This window comes from Toxorhynchites rutilus, chromosome 1 (genome assembly GCF_029784135.1).
Source record: "Toxorhynchites rutilus septentrionalis strain SRP chromosome 1, ASM2978413v1, whole genome shotgun sequence".
Classification (NCBI taxonomy): Eukaryota; Metazoa; Arthropoda; class Insecta; order Diptera; family Culicidae; genus Toxorhynchites; species Toxorhynchites rutilus.
Genome location: NC_073744.1, coordinates 175,682,514 through 175,700,553, shown reverse-complemented (window position 1 = coordinate 175,700,553; position 18,040 = coordinate 175,682,514). Strand labels below are relative to the sequence as shown.

The window sequence follows — 18,040 nt, the reverse complement described above, 5'->3', positions numbered from 1 at the left end:
GAACCACCGTCCGGCATTACTTCGAGGGTAGGTTGTGCTTGTGCATCTCCCTGTTCTGATCACTACTCCTCTCGCCATCTTCGTTGGAGCATTCCCAATATTTTGTCATTACACGGTTTACAACATTCCATGTACTTTCTTCTCTACATGTTTCTTGGATGATGTTTCCCACGTTCAAATCGCCACTACTCACTAGGTACATTACTTTTCGTCAGTCTTCGGAATGCAACGCGGTGTTGATGTGTACCTTTTTATTGAACTCTTCTCTCGAAAGCAGAATAAAGAGAGAAAACATCAAATGAAATTAAAACTACAGTCTAATTAGCCAGAATTAAAGAATGGTTATAACCACGAATGATAGAATGAAAATAGCATATTTTCACCGTTTTTCTGTGTACGTTTGACAGAATAAGAGAACATTGAAACGATCAACTGGCAGCAATCGACTTCGCATTGGGGATGATCTCTAACAAGTCTGCATACCATTACTTCATTTTCTCGGATAGTCTCAGTTCGCTTGAGGGTCTCCAGTCCAGTCGAAAACTAATCCATCTTATTTCCTCACAGAAGTGAGGCAGCGTATGAGTGCACCGATTGGAAGATCTTATGAGATAACCTTGGTATGGGTCCCCTCTCATTGCTCAATTCCTGGTAATGAGAAGGCGGACACCCTTGCAAAGATGGGTGCCCAGGAAGGCGAATTGTTTGATAGACAAATTTCATACGATGAATTTTTCCAATTACTGCGTCATAGTTCCCTCTTGAGTTGGCAAACCGTTTGGGTCACTAAAAGTCTTGGGCGGTGGTTATATTCAATTATTCCAAATGTTTCTTCGAGAGCGTGGTTCAATGGTTCGTACGTAAATCGTGACTTTATTCGTGTAATGAGTAGACTTATGTCTAACCACTACTCGCTAGATGTGCATCTCCACAAAATAAATCTTGTTCAAAGCAATGTCTGCCAGTTTGGAAACGGTTACGATGACATCGATTACGCAGTTTGGCAATGTACGAATAATTTCGCAGCCAGATAGTACCTTTTGAATGTCCTTGAGGCCCAAGGAAGACAGACTTGTTGGGAACTCGTTGTGGTAGCTCTGTTATATGCAGTTGATCTCTATGTTTGTAAAATGGTCTAGTATAAGAATTTAATACTTTTGTGTTTTTCTTTTTCGTTATTGGTTTGTTTGTCTTGACCTCTCACCGTCGCCCACACTCGACAGCTAGTCGAACACCAGCTGCTATCCCTGGTCATTATGCACAATGCTACAGTGTATGCGGTAACCCTCGGTTGATACAACGAGAATGTAGCACGCACAATCATGCCGCAACGAGTGACTCGTCTGAACGTGGAACGATACCGACTGGAGGGAAGGCAGCAAAAAAAAAACCGTCTGGAAGAAAAAAAGTGTGAGCTGTTGGAGAAGATAAAAATATAACAAGTTGGATTGTAAGAACTACCGTGCAATCGCGAATCTTATATCGCAGCCTATCTAAAGGGTGTGTCACATCAAATTGCATCACGGAAAAAACGCTGTAGAAATTTTATTTTTAGGAATTATATCTTCAGCTTTCGCTTATAATCAGATAAGAGTGTATAGATCACGTTGGCTTCACTATCAATTTTTCCTAAATTTGGAAAAATGCCGTCGAACGAAAAAAAGCGTCGTGAATTAATCCTGTGCACTCATTTCGAGAAACCGGAGTTGTCACATCGGGACATCGGTAAGATGCTGGGAATCATCCAATCCACGGTCAGCAGAGTACTAAAACGATACTTCGAGAACCTAACCATCGACCGGAAGGTGAAGAACGGCAAAAATGGATGCTCCGTCAGTGAAAAAGATCACAAGCGCGTAGTTAAGCAGGTTTGACGTGATCCGAGAAGTTCGGTTCGGGATGTCGCCAATAAGACTGTTGTTCTTCTCCGCAGAGGACAAATTCAGCGTTCCGGAGGAGATTCGCAAGCAGAAACTATCCAAGTTTGCCAAAAAGTAAATGGTGTGGCAAGCGATCTGCTCTTGCGGAAAGCGGAGCGCCCCCTTCGTGATGACCGGCGCGGTAAACGGGCAGGTTTACCTTAAGGAGTGCCTACAGAAGCGCTTACTACCACTATTGAAGCAGCACGAGGGCCCGACCATCTTCTGGCCGGATCTCGCTTCGTGCCACTATTCAAAGGACGTGTTGGAGTGGTACGAAGCCAACGGGGTCACCTTCGTGCCAAAGGAAATGAACCCGCCCAACGCGCCGGAGCTTCGCCCAATAGAGAAATATTGGGCGATTATGAAGCAGGCCCTCCGGAAGAACCCAAAAGTTGTCAAATCGGAAGCGGACTTCAAGGGAAAATGGATTTCTGTTCAAAAAAAAACTACAACCTGACGTTGTACAGAACCTTATGGACGGGGTAAAGAGGAAGGTGCGAGCACACGGGCTTGGGCTCGTAGTATGAATAAAAAGAAAATGCCAAAAGTTGTTTAATAGTTTTTATTTTACTGTCTAAAATTTTCGAAAGGATCGGTCTACTGGGCGAATTTCTACAGCGGTTTTTTCGTGATGCAATTTGATGTGACACACCCTTTACACTGATAGCGTTTTGAAACGGAAATCTTAAGAGTCATTTACAAATTTTCAAAGCTTTTCAACTGAACGCTTCAGTAAGCATGAATGAAGATTGTATGGTAACTAAGACTAACTTCAGTGTTCAATTCAAAGTAATTGAGTTCAATCGCAACGTATGGCAAGAAGCTTCTACTAAACCGCACAGAACATCGCACCTTTTCGGAGGCATAAAATGTCCTAAAGAGTTAATTCTCAAATTTCATACATTTACTAAATAGTATTCAAAGTGATAAACAAGCGTGCCGAAAAAATATTTCGTAGTCCTACGTCAACAATGCGGTCGTGCCTTGGGCACCAACTTCTATAATGTTTTGTGTGAGAGGAAATGCCAACGTTTTCCATTTCTACATTTGACGTCATAACTACTACATACGCAATCGTATTGGAGACCTACCTTCTAAATTAGGTGCATTTCGGAAAACGTACAAATTTAGCGTGCGCATGACGTTTCCCATCATTTATTGTCAAATTGTCGAATAACGAACAGTAACATACGATTCAATTGTGTGCCGTGCATAGAAGTAAAAAATTGCATCAGTTTAGTGGAAAATCAAAAAATCCAGATAGTGAATATCGTTTTCTAAATACACAACGACAATGGTACGACGAGGAAGATCCGCTTCTCCGCCGCCAGCTCAGCGCAGGTAAATAATATCGATCCAGTGTGATTTTGAGGTTAAAGTTTCGAGAAAGGTCTGAAAGTAGAGTTCTTGATCACTGGAAGAAACATTCATATTTTGGTTACGCAACTTTTTTTTAAATTTTTCCACATTAAAACGGGCTTTAGCAATTTTTTTGAAGCTTCAAACAACACTTCAGGCAAAAAAGGACCTATTTGTCTGTCTTTCTGATATTCAACATATAGCAACATCGTTCGAGAAGCATGAATTTCTAAATATAAAATGCACAATTGTAAACAACATGCGATCTTTCCGTAAAGCTTTAATTTTGTCATTTTGCGAAATTCAACTATTCGTCAGCCCTTGTAAATATTTATGTTATTCACGTTTTTCTTCAGTCCTTGTAAATATTTATCCCAATCTCGTTTTCCTATCGTAGAGCTCCACCTGCCGCGTCTGCTCCACCTCGTCATGCCCCTACACAACCTGTTGTCCAGCATGCTCCCCCGGCAGCCGTTGGTGCACCGATGGCAGCTCCTAGCCAGGGACCTGGATTGATGGCCCAAATGGCCGCTACCGCTGGTGGAGTTGCAATTGGTTCCGCTGTCGGTCATACTGTTGGGCATGCTATCACTGGAATGTTCAGTGGATCGGATTCGAAGGAGGCGGCACCGGTTGCCCAGGCCGCTCCGGTCCAACAATACGCTCCAATGGCTGGTTCAGAGGCTAGCACCCCGTCGGGACCGTGTGCCTGGGAGATCAAGCAATTCCTGTCCTGCGCCCAGAATCAACATGACATAACGCTATGCGAAGGATTCAATGAGGCATTAAGGCAGTGCAAGGTACAGCATCATGTATAAACATCATACCCGGGATGGATTAAGGCGTGATAGAGTGCAAGATTTAACCACGGGCCATGTTTCGGCAATGGAAGAAAACCTCGAAAATTGTGGTAGTCCCAATCTGTAGTGTTTTTTCTGGATTTATTCTGTAGCTCAATAAATCTGTTCTAATGGCCAACGTTCAGAGTGTTTTGTAGAATGCAATTGTAGATATATTGTACCGCTAATTCACTGTAATTGTTATAAATGAGTACTACTGACATTTTATAGCTGTTATTAAATAAAATATAGTTTGTAGAGGTGATTTATAGTTTTATTTATTTTCAATTGTTTCCATCAGTGAATTAGTGGTTCAGTTGAATGTCGCCCTCAGGCGACAGTAATGATCTTGCATCTGGCAAAGTCCTTCGTTCTCAGTATAACTAAACATGGTTCACTTGGGTTGCATCGAGGACTAGGTTCTCGACAATTCTTCGGAATAATTCAAAACTCGCAGTTGTAACATATGGGTATGGTTTCCAAAAGACGTCGGTTAGTTTACCTGCTTCTTTGACAAGAGCATTGGCTCTTGTATGTATTTCGAGTCGATGAGAATTTCGTTAGTTCGTCAGTGAAGGCAAGCGATGAGAGGTATTTGATTTGCTTGTTACAACCCAGTCAGTTGGGTTTGGTTTGCAACCCTGATACTTTGCTTTGCGAAACATTTCGAAATATGTGTTGGATACAACTGTGAATTGAATCGGTAAACCCCCTGACAGAATCAATTTTGCTGCATAGGTCAACCAATTGACGGATTTACGTTAGATTTACAACCAGATGGCGCAACGAGTAAAATGATGGTTTTGGTTTAAAATTTGTTGGAATTTTTCTTCAAATTTCCCGGTTTCACGTATTTATTTTTACACTGAAAAGGTTAGGAAAAGGAAAAGGAAATCAAATGTTTCATTCATAAAAATTGAAGAATGACTTGGTTTAAGCGTTGTAATTTACCTTTTTATTATGCAAACAAAGGGTGGCATATTTTGCGTTCCAAATACTTCAAATACTTTCCTTTTTTGATTCAACCATTGTCATTATTTATACAGTTTTCACTACTGAAAGAGGTAAGAAAATAACATGTTATATATAAAATTTCGCAGAATTAAATTTCTTCCAAACACATCACAATCAAATAAACTTTTATGATTATAACATTGTAATTTATGGAAAGAACTACAAACCTTCCATAAACTCACATGGAAAAATTTAAAACCACCCGCTCTAAATTATTTTCGAGTGGTTATCGGTCCGATGTCGACCGAGCGCCATAAAGTGCTACAAAAGTGCCGGAATCTAACCTCACTTTGCCCCCCGCAAGCAGCACTGCCTACAGCTGCAGCTATAAATGTACGGGATAACATGTACTGAGCGAAACGGCATCACTGCAGCTTTTGGTTTTTCTCTTTCTCGCTCAACTGTCATTAAAAACACGAAATCACATCACATAATAACACATGCAAGAGACAGTATTATTTGATTACTTACTATTACAATAAGAATATTTGTTTCCATTTGGTAAGTGCTGTTGAGATGTACAAAAAACACAATGCTATACTTAAAAAAATATATTTTCACCTGATTCCAGCTGTTGCTGCTGCTGAGCCCAAAATGCTACGAACGGTGAACGAAATACTGGAGGTCATACAGTCGGAAGCAATTGAAAAAAAAATAGCGGTGGCTCGAAAGGAATAAATCAAAGTGACTGTACAATGGGTTCTACTCGGTCGATGATAATTCCGTAAAAGACGTGAAGGATGAATCGACTAGTAATGGCGAAGGCAGTAGAAAATCAGGCATTGAAATTTATTCAATTTCAGCTGTTGTTCTTCCTTTCTCAAAATAATAATCCACTTTCAGGCTTGTCCGGTGATGTTTACAAAAAAGATTACCCATGTTGATCAAATGAGGCGTTTACAAATAAAATTGTTAGCAGAGACGATGGAAAAAGCTACTGCAAAAGCTGCTGTCACTACAGATATAATTGATAATCGATAGCTTCATCCTCATCCACTTCGATCTTAATCAGTTGTAAGACACTTCATCGAGAACAGTATAACTGTAACAGCAATTCCACTGATGAATCATCGTCGCTTTTTTTTCCAAACCTACAAGCTCTGAAATATTCTCCGAAAGAGTGTATAGTTCTGAACAAAAGCACCATTGATGTACCCTGCATGCATTGATTCAATCCTCAACATCCCCTTCTTCTGTTACTACAAGATGATCACTCACCTTCGAAACAACAGAACATCTATCCGACCGTATGTATCAGTCATCAAACAAACTGGAAAAATAATAATTTTCTCATAGTAATAATTTATTGCCTCTAGCAGCACAAGATACGAAAATCGACCTTGTACTCGTTTAACTATTCTTCCGGCAATGCTCACCGTCAGAATGGAGTAGGTGAATGTTATGCGGATGAAATCACACCAACGAGCTTATCGAGCTTATTTCACTCTAATCGCCAGCATAGACCATCGCAAATGTAACCAAATTGAATATCCGTAAGTATAAATAGATTCAGTTCATATTTATATGATAGAAGACTTTTTTTTTCTTAATTTTATTCCAGAAGCAAACTCAACGATGTTAACGGTCGATACCATCAAAGCTAGGTGTTGCTGCTGTCGATGTAGACAATTCCAACAAAGAAATCTGCTTTCGCCGGAATTTCACTGATGATGATACAATCTGATACTGTGAACGCCAGCAGCAAAGATCTGCTAGTTCATGATTTTGTGCAAGAGTATAGTGTATGTATGTAAATTGAATGTACAGAAAATAAATATTTGTAAACTACGCCATTTTTATTTGGTTGTTTCTTGAAAACTTGAAACTTTCTTGAAAATACACGGTCGATCAGTGCTGCAATCGGTCGACGCGGTGCCAGATTGGCACAGTGTTAGCACGAAATTGCTTGTCAAATACGAAGATTAGGTCGACAGAATCATTGCAAAATGGCACGATGTCGGCACCGTTGTCGACACCATTTTTTGGGACCGATTTGACACAACAATGTAGAGTGGGCATCATCACTTTCACCGCATCGCCGCCTAGGTGTAGATTTGGACGTTAGATCGCCAATTGACGAATTTACGTTGGATTTACAAATGGTATTCGTTCAAATTTTCTAGAAAAATCAGAATTTATCTTCAAATTTCCCGGTTTCATGTATTCTTTTCACGCTGAAAAGGTTAGAAAATCATCATTTTACAATGTGCTATGTACATTACGAGGAACGGCTTGTTATAAGTATTGTAACTTTAATTTTTTTCAGCTAAGTAAACGATGAATAGGGTGTTTTGCGCTAAAAAATACTGCAAATCCTTCTCGTATCGGCCCCTACATAATCAATGATATCAGCCAATTTGATATGATATCGATTTCATCGCAATTATCCATAGTATCAATAACCGGTATGCATTGCCAAACTTAAAATTTTCGAAAATTATCTATGACTGGTCAAATCGCGTGTTGAAACCATCGTAAATATTAGTCTGTCAAAAAAGTCCTGCGGTATTTCCGCGAGCTGTCGTTGTAAGCGCGTAGTTCTAGCTGTATTCATTGTATCGAGTCATACTATAGCTTGTTGGAAAGGTATTTTTGCGCGCTATAATATAGTCCTTAACAGTGTTTTGTTTGGGTAAGTCGTTCGTGAGTTATAGTGTCGCAAATATGGAGCAAAATAAAGAGAAAATCCGATATATTTTACAGTACTACTATGACAAAGGCAAAAATGCATCTCAAGCTGCCAATAAAATTTGTGCAGTTTATGGACCCGATACAGTTTCCATTTCCACCGCACAACGATGGTTTCAACGTTTTCGTTCTGGTGTAGAGGTCGTCGAAGATGCGCCACGCTCCGAAAGGCCTGTCGTCGAAAATTGCGACAAAATCACTGAATTAGCCGAGAAAGACCGGCATAGTAGCAGCCGTAGCATCGGCCAAGAGCTGGGGATAAGTCATCAAACCGTTATTAACCATTCGAAGAAGCTTGGATTCACAAAGAAGCTCGATGTATGGGTGCCACACACGTTGACGCAAAAAAACATCTTTGACCGTATCGACGCATGTGAATCGCTGCTGAATCGCAACAAAATCGACCCGTTTCTGAAGCGGATGGTGACTGGCGATGGAAAGTGGGTCACTTACGACAACGTGAAGCGCAAACGGTCGTGGTCGAAGCCCGCTGAAGCGGCTCAGACGGTGGCCCTCATTAACGACCAGGAAGGTTCTGCTGTGTGTTTGGTGGGATTGTCAAGGAACAATCTATTATGAACTGCTTCCCTATGGCCAAACGCTCAATTCGGACCTGTACTGCCAACAACTGGACCGCTTGAAGGTAGCGCTCATGAAGAAGAGGCTATCTTTGATAAACAGAGGCCGCATTGTCTTCCATCAGGACAACGCCAGGCCACACACTTCTTTGGTGACCCGCCAGAAGCTCCGGGAGCTCGGATGGGAGGTTCTTTTGCATCCGCCGAATAGTCCGGACCTTGCACCAAGTGACTACCACCTGTTTTTGTCCATGAAGTTGGCATCTCGTTGGGAACAAGTCATCGAAGAAAATGGCGCATATTTGACTTAAAACAGATTCAAAAAACATAGACAGAGACAGAGAAATTCAAAAAAATACCGCAGGACTTTTTTGACAGCCTAATATACAAAACTCCAACAAAACTTATCATATACTGACGACATTCAATGGCTGAAATGAATCTAAATTGAATTAAAATAAATAATCACCACCAAATCTTGCTTTTCAGTGCGTAAAATAAACATACACCCTCACTTTTGTGGTTCTGAGCTCTAATGTAGATGTCGCATGAGTTGATTCAGCTTTGCGTAAATTCGTCAATCGCCCAAACGGAATTGACGAATTTACGTTGGATTTACAACCAGATGGCACAGCGAGTAAAATGATGATGTTTTGTTTTTTTTAGTATGAAATTCGTTCAAATTTTTTTGAAAAATCAGAATTTATCTTCAAATTTCTCGGTTTCACGTATTCTTTCTGCACTAAAGAGGTTATAAAATCGCCATTTTACAATGTGGTATGTATATTTTAAAGAATGGTTTGCTTTATGTGTTATAACTTTTTTTTTCAACTAGGTAAACGATGAGTAGCATGTGTTGCGCTAAAAATACTCCAAATCTGTCTCGTATCAGCCCTTACATTATCAATGATCAAGTTTAATATGATAACGATTTCATCACCATTATCCACAGTATTCTTAAATTGTATGCATCATCAAACTTAAAATTTTCTAAAATTATCAATGCTTTTGGTTCAATCGCGTGTTGAAACCATAATAAATATCCAAAGCCCTAACTTTCTTACCATATACTGGCGACATTCAATGGTTGAAATGAATCTAAAATAAAATAAAATGAATAATCACGACCGAATCTTGCTTTCCAGTGAGTAGAATAATGTGCGATTCACATAGAACGTTACGGAGAAGAACGTCTACGTTCCGTCAACGTCTCCACCAATTCACACATACAGTCAATGCTTGCACCAGCACCGTCACGTCAAATGTCAAACGAATGATTTATTTAATGTTATTCATGGTGTCGCCACTTACAACAATTTTAAATTGCAATGCCCTCTTTCGAATCAGCATGTCTAGAATCAGTTCTAAGTTTTGAAATTTTCAATGAAAATCATTGAATTCAATTATTTAAATGCTTAAACCCCGTAGTCTCGACCATATCTGATGATGATTTTTAACAAAACATTCAATGCTCATATTAATGTTAAGTTCTGTGGTTCGATGAAGAACAACACATTTGCAACAACGAAATTTACATTGATTTTCTTTATTTAATTCGTCTACTTTAAGACAAAAAGATATTCTTTTTTTCACTTTACATTTAACGTTCAAGAGAACAAACATGTCAGATTCCTAAATGAAATATCGGGAATAGAACACGAACACACATTTAACACTCCTATACTCGCGCATTGGTCTGTCAGACCGAGAAATCAATAATTCATTCATTTCTCAGAAAATATCAACACTACGACTTTGCAATTCGCTCTCTAGCTTCGATATTCGTCGTTCGTCATCGTTTAGCGTATCGCATGTGTTGGTACAAAAGAGACGTGTTCCACTTTTTTAACACTTTCGGTCTGACACGCCGACGCGAGTATAGGTGTAACTTTTTTGGACAAGAACCTTTTTTCATATTTTAAAATATTGTTCAATGAAATGTATAAATTAATGTTAGTGGCGTGGAATATTTATTGAACATAATGCATAAGATCATTACCGGACCATTCTCATTTGATTTCAGTCCCTTTTCTAACTGGATTGATCGGTTCCATATATTCACTATTCGTCGATATATTCGTCGTTAGATTCATACGTTCAAAAGCAAAATATAAATGTTTGACTTTCGTATAGTTATTCGCTAAATATAATGGTCATACACATACACACTTGTGGAAGAATTTCACTTGTGGAAGAATTGTAAACAGTAAACTATAAACTAATCGATGGCTCACGGTAATTTTTAACAGTTACAGTTTCGGGGATATCTTTTTTATAATGGACAATATCGACAAAAAAAACAAGAAATAGAAAAGGATGTTCCTAGAAATCCTTTAATATCATCTTTTTAAGCCCCATCTAAAAAAGGCATTACTTCTTAGTTTACCAAGAATACAGAGATTAGAAATATGCAAACTTTATATTCCAGAACCTTTATCATCTGGTAATTATCTAGAAGGTCGTTATACATTCTTCTCTTTGATAAAAGACCCGAAAAATACGCAATAACTGCATGAAATGTCAAAAATATGTTTGTTTCGAGCATGCAGTTATGCTATGTTCTGATTCTTACTCCAATGTAACCAGAACCGATTAATACGATTTTAAGTTGTTTTATAGCTCTTTATACTTCCATAAATTATATTCAGTTGCTTACTTTTAATTAATAACAGTGAAAAATTCGAATTTCGTTATTTGTGTTGGAGTATCGAAAATTACTCTATTTTGAGGATGCTGAGTTAGATGACTATTAAAACATAATAAAGATGGGAAAAACATATTTTTTTTGGGGTTTTTTCATTCAATCATACCCTCTTCTCCAAATAAATGCCAATAAAGCCTGAAAAATACACAATGGCATTATTACAGAGAAGTTCAATTTTCGGTCTGTGACACCGTGCGCGAGTATACGTGTTATGATTTTGCACCCGAGTACAAAGTTAAGAAGGGTTAAGGGTTAAGGGTTAAGGGTTAAGGGTTAAGAACATTGTATACGCGTAAGCAATCATTTTTAGAGTACACAAACTTCAAATACTGCCTTAGCTGAGCGGTATAAGGGTACTTCACTGTTCCTTTTCAAACACATATCGGTTATGAACGACTTCACTAAAGTGGGGATACACTGGGATACAATTGTAGGTCTCGTCCAAAAGTGTGAAAAAATTGTAATGTTATCTACCTAGATTGGGCGAGCTTTTTTTGAATGAAAAATGGTAACTCAGTAGGGTTTTAACATTGCGATAACATTGCATTGCATTGGAACAGAAATTCAACGATTCGGGTTACCTCAAAATATTCTCAAATGTAACAAAAAACAACAGTTTTTATATGGGCTTGGAGCCAATATACAAACACCATTTATTTCACTGAATTCAAGTGTTTTCGTCTATCTCACAACAGATTGTCACTGTGCAATATCTTCCACAAAAATCGCTCTTCTCAAGTGCACAACTTATCAATGCAGTTTTGTTTGCAATCTTTCGTTATCCGAAAGCAAACACTTAGTAGAACAAACTTTTCTACGGGTAACTTAAACCAATACGCCCGAAATCGTGTTATAGTTAATCGTAGAAAAAATTACATCACAGATAAGGAACATGTGTCGTTTCGCAGCAATCAATATCAAGTCTCGATTGGATAGGAGAGCGAAACGATTGGATGGATTACACTCCTTTAAGTATTACCTCCTCTCGTCAGGAAGCTGCATCACTCCAGGGGCGTCTCGATGTCCTGCTTCGGATGTTGATCCGGCTTTCGGTCTTATTTCACCATATTTTTTGCCAGTTCCGTTGTCAATAGAATCTTGATTCGGCTTACAAGACTGCTGTCTAGGGTAGCTTTCACATTCACTTTTGCTATCAAAATCATTCTGAAACGAAAACATCAGTAATACATGCTCTCAAAAACCGTTCTCATTACCCGGTTTGCTTACTTGTGTCTGGCCATCAACGCTTGGTCGAAACAGATCTCCACTGAGTGATGGACGAATTTTGGGTCGTGATTTGAATTTTCCCGAGTGCGACACCGAGTACTTGCGCTGGATCATCTCGGGGACTTTTTCGCGTAACGTCATTCGGGTATATCTCTAGCTGACTCTGGCTGAATTGATACAGGCAGACGAGCCCTTGACTGTTGGACAGTTCGAGGCGATTTGATTGTTATGATTGCACCGGGAGTAATGAAAATGCGAGTCAACACCTAGCGCGTGTGTACGCGAAGTTTCTGGTAGCGTACCAACACATTCGCCGCGCTTTTGTGTACTTCTTGGCTATCGAAGATAACGAAATGCGCTTCTACGTCGGACACAAGCACCAGCTGAGACCGTGAAAAGTGCAATTTTCTCGAAGTTGAAAAAAAAGAGCAATTCTACCGACAAGTACTTCGTGGGCAAACCGGTTCGAGCTGGGTATCATCCAGATTAACATTGGTAGTTTGCAACAAGGATCATTTCGTTCACTTACATTAACAGCTCATATCGGGAATTAGCGGTGTCAATTCTTAGAAATGTGCCCATGGTGTTGGTCGTTTCGCACCCCGTCTAAAGCCTAGATTTATCGCCGAAATGTGTCTTTTTCTAGACTTGAAACCGTTGTTTCTTTTAAGCGCAATATCAAGCTACATTAAACTAACTTTGAAAATTCATCGTATTCTCGAGAATCTTCACAACTTACGTGCATATGTGTAATCAGAGCGTTTGATTGTTATCATAAATCGGGCGAAAATAACGAGACTGACGCTGCCACAGAAGAAGTACGCATGCACCATAACAATGTCTGTTGAAAATAAATCCTTTTCTTTCGAACTCTTGCTTTTCTATTCAAATTTTAGTGCATTACAAAAGTTATTACCCATCTGTGTTTATGCTTCGAACCTTTATCAGATTCTTACCTAAGCCTGTAGAGTGTCTCGATTGGCGATTGGAAACATGAAATCTTTGAGAAACTCTATTGAGCTCTGAATGTGCAGTGAAGAGTTAATTTGCCTCAATCTCTGTAAACTGAGGGTTTCGGCGATCGATGGCACGCATAAAACTCCCTATTAAAAATTCTTCAGGGTTGACACACGTTCGAATATTTCTTGAGCGAAAAACCTCAGCTGTAGTCATGCTACCTAACCACCCATTTCCTTAGTCTACATTCACCTAGAAGCTGGATAGGAGCAACTCGTTATTCCGGATGTAGCGAGGTAATTTTTCCACGCCTTGCTGGCCGTCATTTTTCGTACCTTACCGTACCTAATATCCGAATTTCCATTGCGTACTTTTCTGGTACGTCGTTTCAGTCAAAAGTGCAACGAAGTACTTCAGAATCATTCACTGCTGTTTTTGCATAAAAAACCGTGATGACTGGGTAATTTGGCATCAATTCATAAAATCCGGGAAGTTATGGCATCGTTTAATGATCAAGTTTATCAGATCAAAACCGTATCAAGAACGTATGAGAAGCGATCGTACGAATAGTAGAGGCAGCTGACAAGTAGTATGAGTGACTTGAAGACGAGCAGCATCCTTTGCGTAGAACGAGATACACAATACAACATGGCGCAGCTCGAAAGGTCGCAGGTCGAAACCACCCCGAATGGGTTATATAAACTGAAGATGACCTACAAGTTAGAAACTTATTGTGATTCATGCGAAATTGACGTTAATTTTGGGAAGGAGTGAGAGTTTTTCCATCTGGTTCTATAGTTATGAAACGCTGGAGTTTTAGTTTTCGAATGAATGAATGCGCCTGATCACAACAATAAAGTTCAATAGGCCAGTTTTATAAATGAAGATAGTTATTGTATACCACACTATATACTTCAATTCAATCGACTTCAACCGACATATCTCTGGAAACTCAAAAAATAGAGTGGTTCTATAGTAATGAAACGCAGTTATTGTCGTTATTGTGTAGTTTTCTTACTACGACAAAAGTCTGATGTTGCAGTATGTATTGAACGATACGTAACCCATGTGAAGACCAGATTTGGTAGAGCATCCTGTGTAATACGGTCTGATGGAGGCGTGGAATATCTCAATTGTGAATTGAAGGAGTTCTATGATTCAGAGGGTATTGTCTCGCAATTAACGGCACCATACTCTCCTCAACAGAATGGTGTCTAAGAACGCATGAATAGAATCTTGCAGGAGATGACGTCGTGTATGTTACTGGACGCTAAACTGGAAAAGAAATATTGGGGCGAGGCTGTTATGACAGCAGCTTATTTACAAAATTGTCTTCTATCCCGATTCGTAGATGTTACCCTTTACGAGAAATGGTTCGGGCAAAAAACTCAACCTCAAACATATCTGTGTGTTTGGAACAATGGCTCATGTTCATGTTCCCGCAGCCAAACGGGTGAAATTCGATGTAAAAGGTCGAAAGTTGGTGTTTGTAGGCTAATGCGAGGATCAGAAAGCCTATCGTTTACTGGATCCGACGAATGATAGTATAACGATCAGCCGTGATGTTCAATTTATTGAACAGGAACATGAATCAACATTGAACGACTTGAATGAATCAACCGCAGGATTCGCCTGGTTTGACAAGTTTGGATGGTAAAGTTCGAATGAATCCGAACGATGTTCAACTGCCGCTTCTGGAGGAGTTTAGCGAATCTGATGATGAACTGCACAGCTGTTAAGAAGAGAACGTCGAAGACAGTGGTGAGCTGATTCGTGGACGAAATTCTGATGGAAAACGTGCTACCCGAGGAAATTTACCACAACGATTCAACGATTATGTCGTGAACACTGCGATGGCTGTTGAAGCAGAACCAACGAGCTACAACGAGGGTGTTACAGGTCCTGAGAGTGATTTGTGGACAGAAGCCATAAAGGAAGAAATTGAGTCGTTGATAGAGGAATTGATAAAGAAATTAGTAGACCGTGAACCAATCAGTTTTAATAGGGGATGCAGAGGTAAAGAGGAGCTGATGCTATGACGGAAATCAGAAAATTAGCTCTCGAACTGGTGAAAAAAAACGAACTGAAAAATTCGTTCATAATAAACCACATAAGATGGCTCAAATGGCTGGCTTAGCAGTTTTCAAAACATAATCCGAATCTGTCATTCCGGAAATAGGAAGCTATTTTGATTTTAATCAAGTCTTTTTGTTCAATCATTTTTGAGGCCTATTAGGCCACTTAGGCCCCGATAGCTTTCTAAGTTCGTTGGTTTGAGTTCACGGTGGGTAGACAATAAACCGTCCATTAATGGTTTAACAACTTTTCACGTGGGACTACGTCTAACCGGTGTATATGGGAGTGAAATGGCAACCTAAGCACAGAACATGCAGGAAAAAATGAAAGATTTTGAATGCCTATAACTCGAACATTTCTCAATAGATCGGAAAGATGTTTGCATTTCTACGCGTCTATCACAATTAATAAAACGTTATTTTTCATAAAATAAACAATTGAAAACTGTAAAATGTCAAGCGGTATCTAAACCTGTCAAGCGTTATCTTAGCCCGATTTACAGTTTCTCCAACACAGACTTCAAATCGATGTATCTGTGGGAATCCTCTTTGCAAATATACATGCAATTGGGGGTATTTTTGTTCCCACCGAGCTATATTTCCCTAACACGGACTTCAAAATCAATGTGCCTGGGGGAATCCGCTTTGCAAATACATGCAAGTCGGGAGTATTTTTGTACTCGCTTGGCTTTGTGCAAACCGGAATATGTTTCCCTAAAACGTTCTTTCAAACTGAGAAGCCTGGGAAAATCATCATTTCAAATCTAGAGGTGAATGAACTTTCGCGGTTCGAGAACTACATTAACATGAGATGTGCAATAATTTCAGAGGGAAAGGTAAAATACGAGTATGGCTATTAAATAACGAGACTGCGCGCCTGGAGGGCGTCCTAGAGGGGTGGGGGAAAAACGAACAGTGCGTTCGGTAGCTTGAATTGTCTGCTATAAACGTACGAAAACACGTGTTTGTGACTATAGTAGTTTGCGAGCAGCAGTGGTTTGAATGAAACGTGGTTTGTAGTGCGCGTCGGAAATCATGTGTGACGAAAAACTCGAACAACAACGCACCTGCCCATAACGCGGCGCGGTGAAGCAATTTTTAGCCGATAAGGGCCTTCCAGTGCTCGAACATGCCCCGTACTCGTCAGATCTAGCCCCTTGCGACTTTTTTCTATCCCCCAAGATCAAATCCGTGTTGAAAGGTACCCGATTTCAGTCCGTAGAAGAGGCGAAGGAAAAAGCGACACGGCTTTTGAACGCCATCACAAAAGGAGAGTTTCAGCACTGCTTCGAACAATGGGAAAAACGTATGGAAAGGTGTGTGAGGAGCCAAGGGGAGTAGATTGAAGGGGAGCATATCGTTGTACCGTAATTTTTAAAATATTACCCCTTTTTCATAATTTAATAATTTAATAGTAATCGTTATTTAATAGCCATACCTCGTACAATGATCGATTGATAATTCTTATGTTCACATATTTTGGTAATCCTAGGCATCATATCAAACGTAAAAGGACTGTCATCAAATTTACTTGTAACGTAGAACATAATCTATTGCAATCCATGAATTGATCTTACATGGCAACTGTTCAAACTTTTTACTTACAATACAAAATATGTTGAATTCGAAAATTGCTTCGTCCAATCGATAATGTATTTAATACAATACAAACGCTTACTAAGACAAAAGTAGTCCCACGTCAACCTTGCGATATAACTCATAGATATAACCCACCCTTTTTTTGCACCAGAATCAAGTTTTCGCTTCACTTTATATGTACGTAAAAATAAGATTGTGTACCCAGGTAGAGATTCTTGTCAGATGGAAGTAGAAATGTGGATTGAAGTCAGTTGAATGAAGAGGCAGATTTGTATTCATAAGTCACGTCAATTAGAATAATCATTGACTAGAATAGTTCCTAAGTCATTCTCGCTCTTACACGCTCGTCAATTCATTTCTAGTCAATTCGATGCATGTTGACGGCGAAAGCCGAAGTAGTGCTAGTCGAAGCGCAGCGACGGAGAGCAGAGTCGATATTCATTTTTCAACTTCGAAGATTTCAGGCCCTGCCACATTTTCCAAAAATACATGTAATGGGGTTCATAATCATTATATCCTTCTGTGAAACAAAGGTACTTATGGCGCAATTCGTCGGTAAAATTACACTTTCGTTTAGACATTCAAAAAATCAACTTATATCGAGACATAACACAAAAACAAAACCGTGGAATCGCACCTCTAGGCATCGTTCGTACAACGTAAACCAAGCGCCAAACAAGCGTTCACCATAGCATGCATACAGAGCCATACATAGATGGCTTGAAACTACTAGGAATATAAACACTTCTCATCATTTTGCATCATTTTAAACACTTCTCATCATTTTGCGTTAATATTACTGGCCTCGAAAAAAGTTGCATTACTTTCTCATGCTCGAGAGAAGCGAAGCTGTCACCCTTAGTGGAGGAAGTTTTTCTACTGGCAAGCGAAACCTAATCACATACAAAATTCCAGAACGACAGTTACTTTCTTGGTGACTAAACAAATAAACTTTTTTTGTTAATAACAACCTCGAAAACAGTAGCAATGCTTCATTATGATCAATATTAGCGCAAATGCAATCCTAGTTGAAGGCAGTTTTGCGACTGGGACGCGAACCCAAATAACTTATAACATT

The 18,040-nt window shown here is 39.4% G+C and overlaps 2 protein-coding genes and 2 long non-coding RNA genes across 4 annotated transcripts; 2 read left to right on the top strand and 2 right to left on the bottom strand.

Annotated features, from left to right (window-relative positions):
- The first annotated feature begins 3,064 nt into the window (after window positions 1–3,064).
- On the top strand, window positions 3,065–4,385 carry LOC129770150 (coiled-coil-helix-coiled-coil-helix domain-containing protein 10, mitochondrial). Its single transcript, XM_055772808.1, has 2 exons — window positions 3,065–3,263; window positions 3,679–4,385. The coding sequence occupies exons 1-2, from the start codon at window positions 3,217–3,219 to the stop codon at window positions 4,097–4,099; spliced, it is 468 nt and encodes a 155-aa protein (XP_055628783.1). The 5' UTR covers window positions 3,065–3,216; the 3' UTR covers window positions 4,100–4,385.
- On the bottom strand, window positions 3,683–5,397 carry LOC129763063 (uncharacterized). Its single transcript, XR_008740784.1, has 3 exons — window positions 5,302–5,397; window positions 5,072–5,175; window positions 3,683–4,985 (listed from the first exon to the last, which is right to left on the bottom strand). It is a non-coding gene; the product is annotated as an uncharacterized LOC129763063 (long non-coding RNA).
- A 582-nt stretch (window positions 5,398–5,979) lies between these two features.
- LOC129770160 (uncharacterized) lies at window positions 5,980–6,921 on the top strand. The gene is made up of 3 exons (XR_008742043.1): window positions 5,980–6,381; window positions 6,454–6,627; window positions 6,696–6,921. It is a non-coding gene; the product is annotated as an uncharacterized LOC129770160 (long non-coding RNA).
- A 4,840-nt stretch (window positions 6,922–11,761) lies between these two features.
- Window positions 11,762–12,576, bottom strand: LOC129763303 (uncharacterized). Its single transcript, XM_055762234.1, has 2 exons — window positions 12,332–12,576; window positions 11,762–12,268 (listed from the first exon to the last, which is right to left on the bottom strand). The coding sequence occupies exons 1-2, from the start codon at window positions 12,470–12,472 to the stop codon at window positions 12,080–12,082; spliced, it is 330 nt and encodes a 109-aa protein (XP_055618209.1). The 5' UTR covers window positions 12,473–12,576; the 3' UTR covers window positions 11,762–12,079.
- Between the last annotated feature and the right edge of the window lie 5,464 nt (window positions 12,577–18,040).

Coding starts and splice junctions, on each gene's coding strand:
- LOC129770150 (XM_055772808.1), top strand. CDS start 3,217: ATGGTACGACGAGGAAGATCCGCTTCTCCGCCGCCAGCTCAGCGCAG. Junction 3,264..3,678: donor CCGCCGCCAGCTCAGCGCAG/GTAAATAATATC, acceptor TTCCTATCGTAG/AGCTCCACCTGCCGCGTCTG.
- LOC129763303 (XM_055762234.1), bottom strand. CDS start 12,472: ATGACGTTACGCGAAAAAGTCCCCGAGATGATCCAGCGCAAGTACTCG. Junction 12,269..12,331: donor GCGTTGATGGCCAGACACAA/GTAAGCAAACCG, acceptor TTTTCGTTTCAG/AATGATTTTGATAGCAAAAG.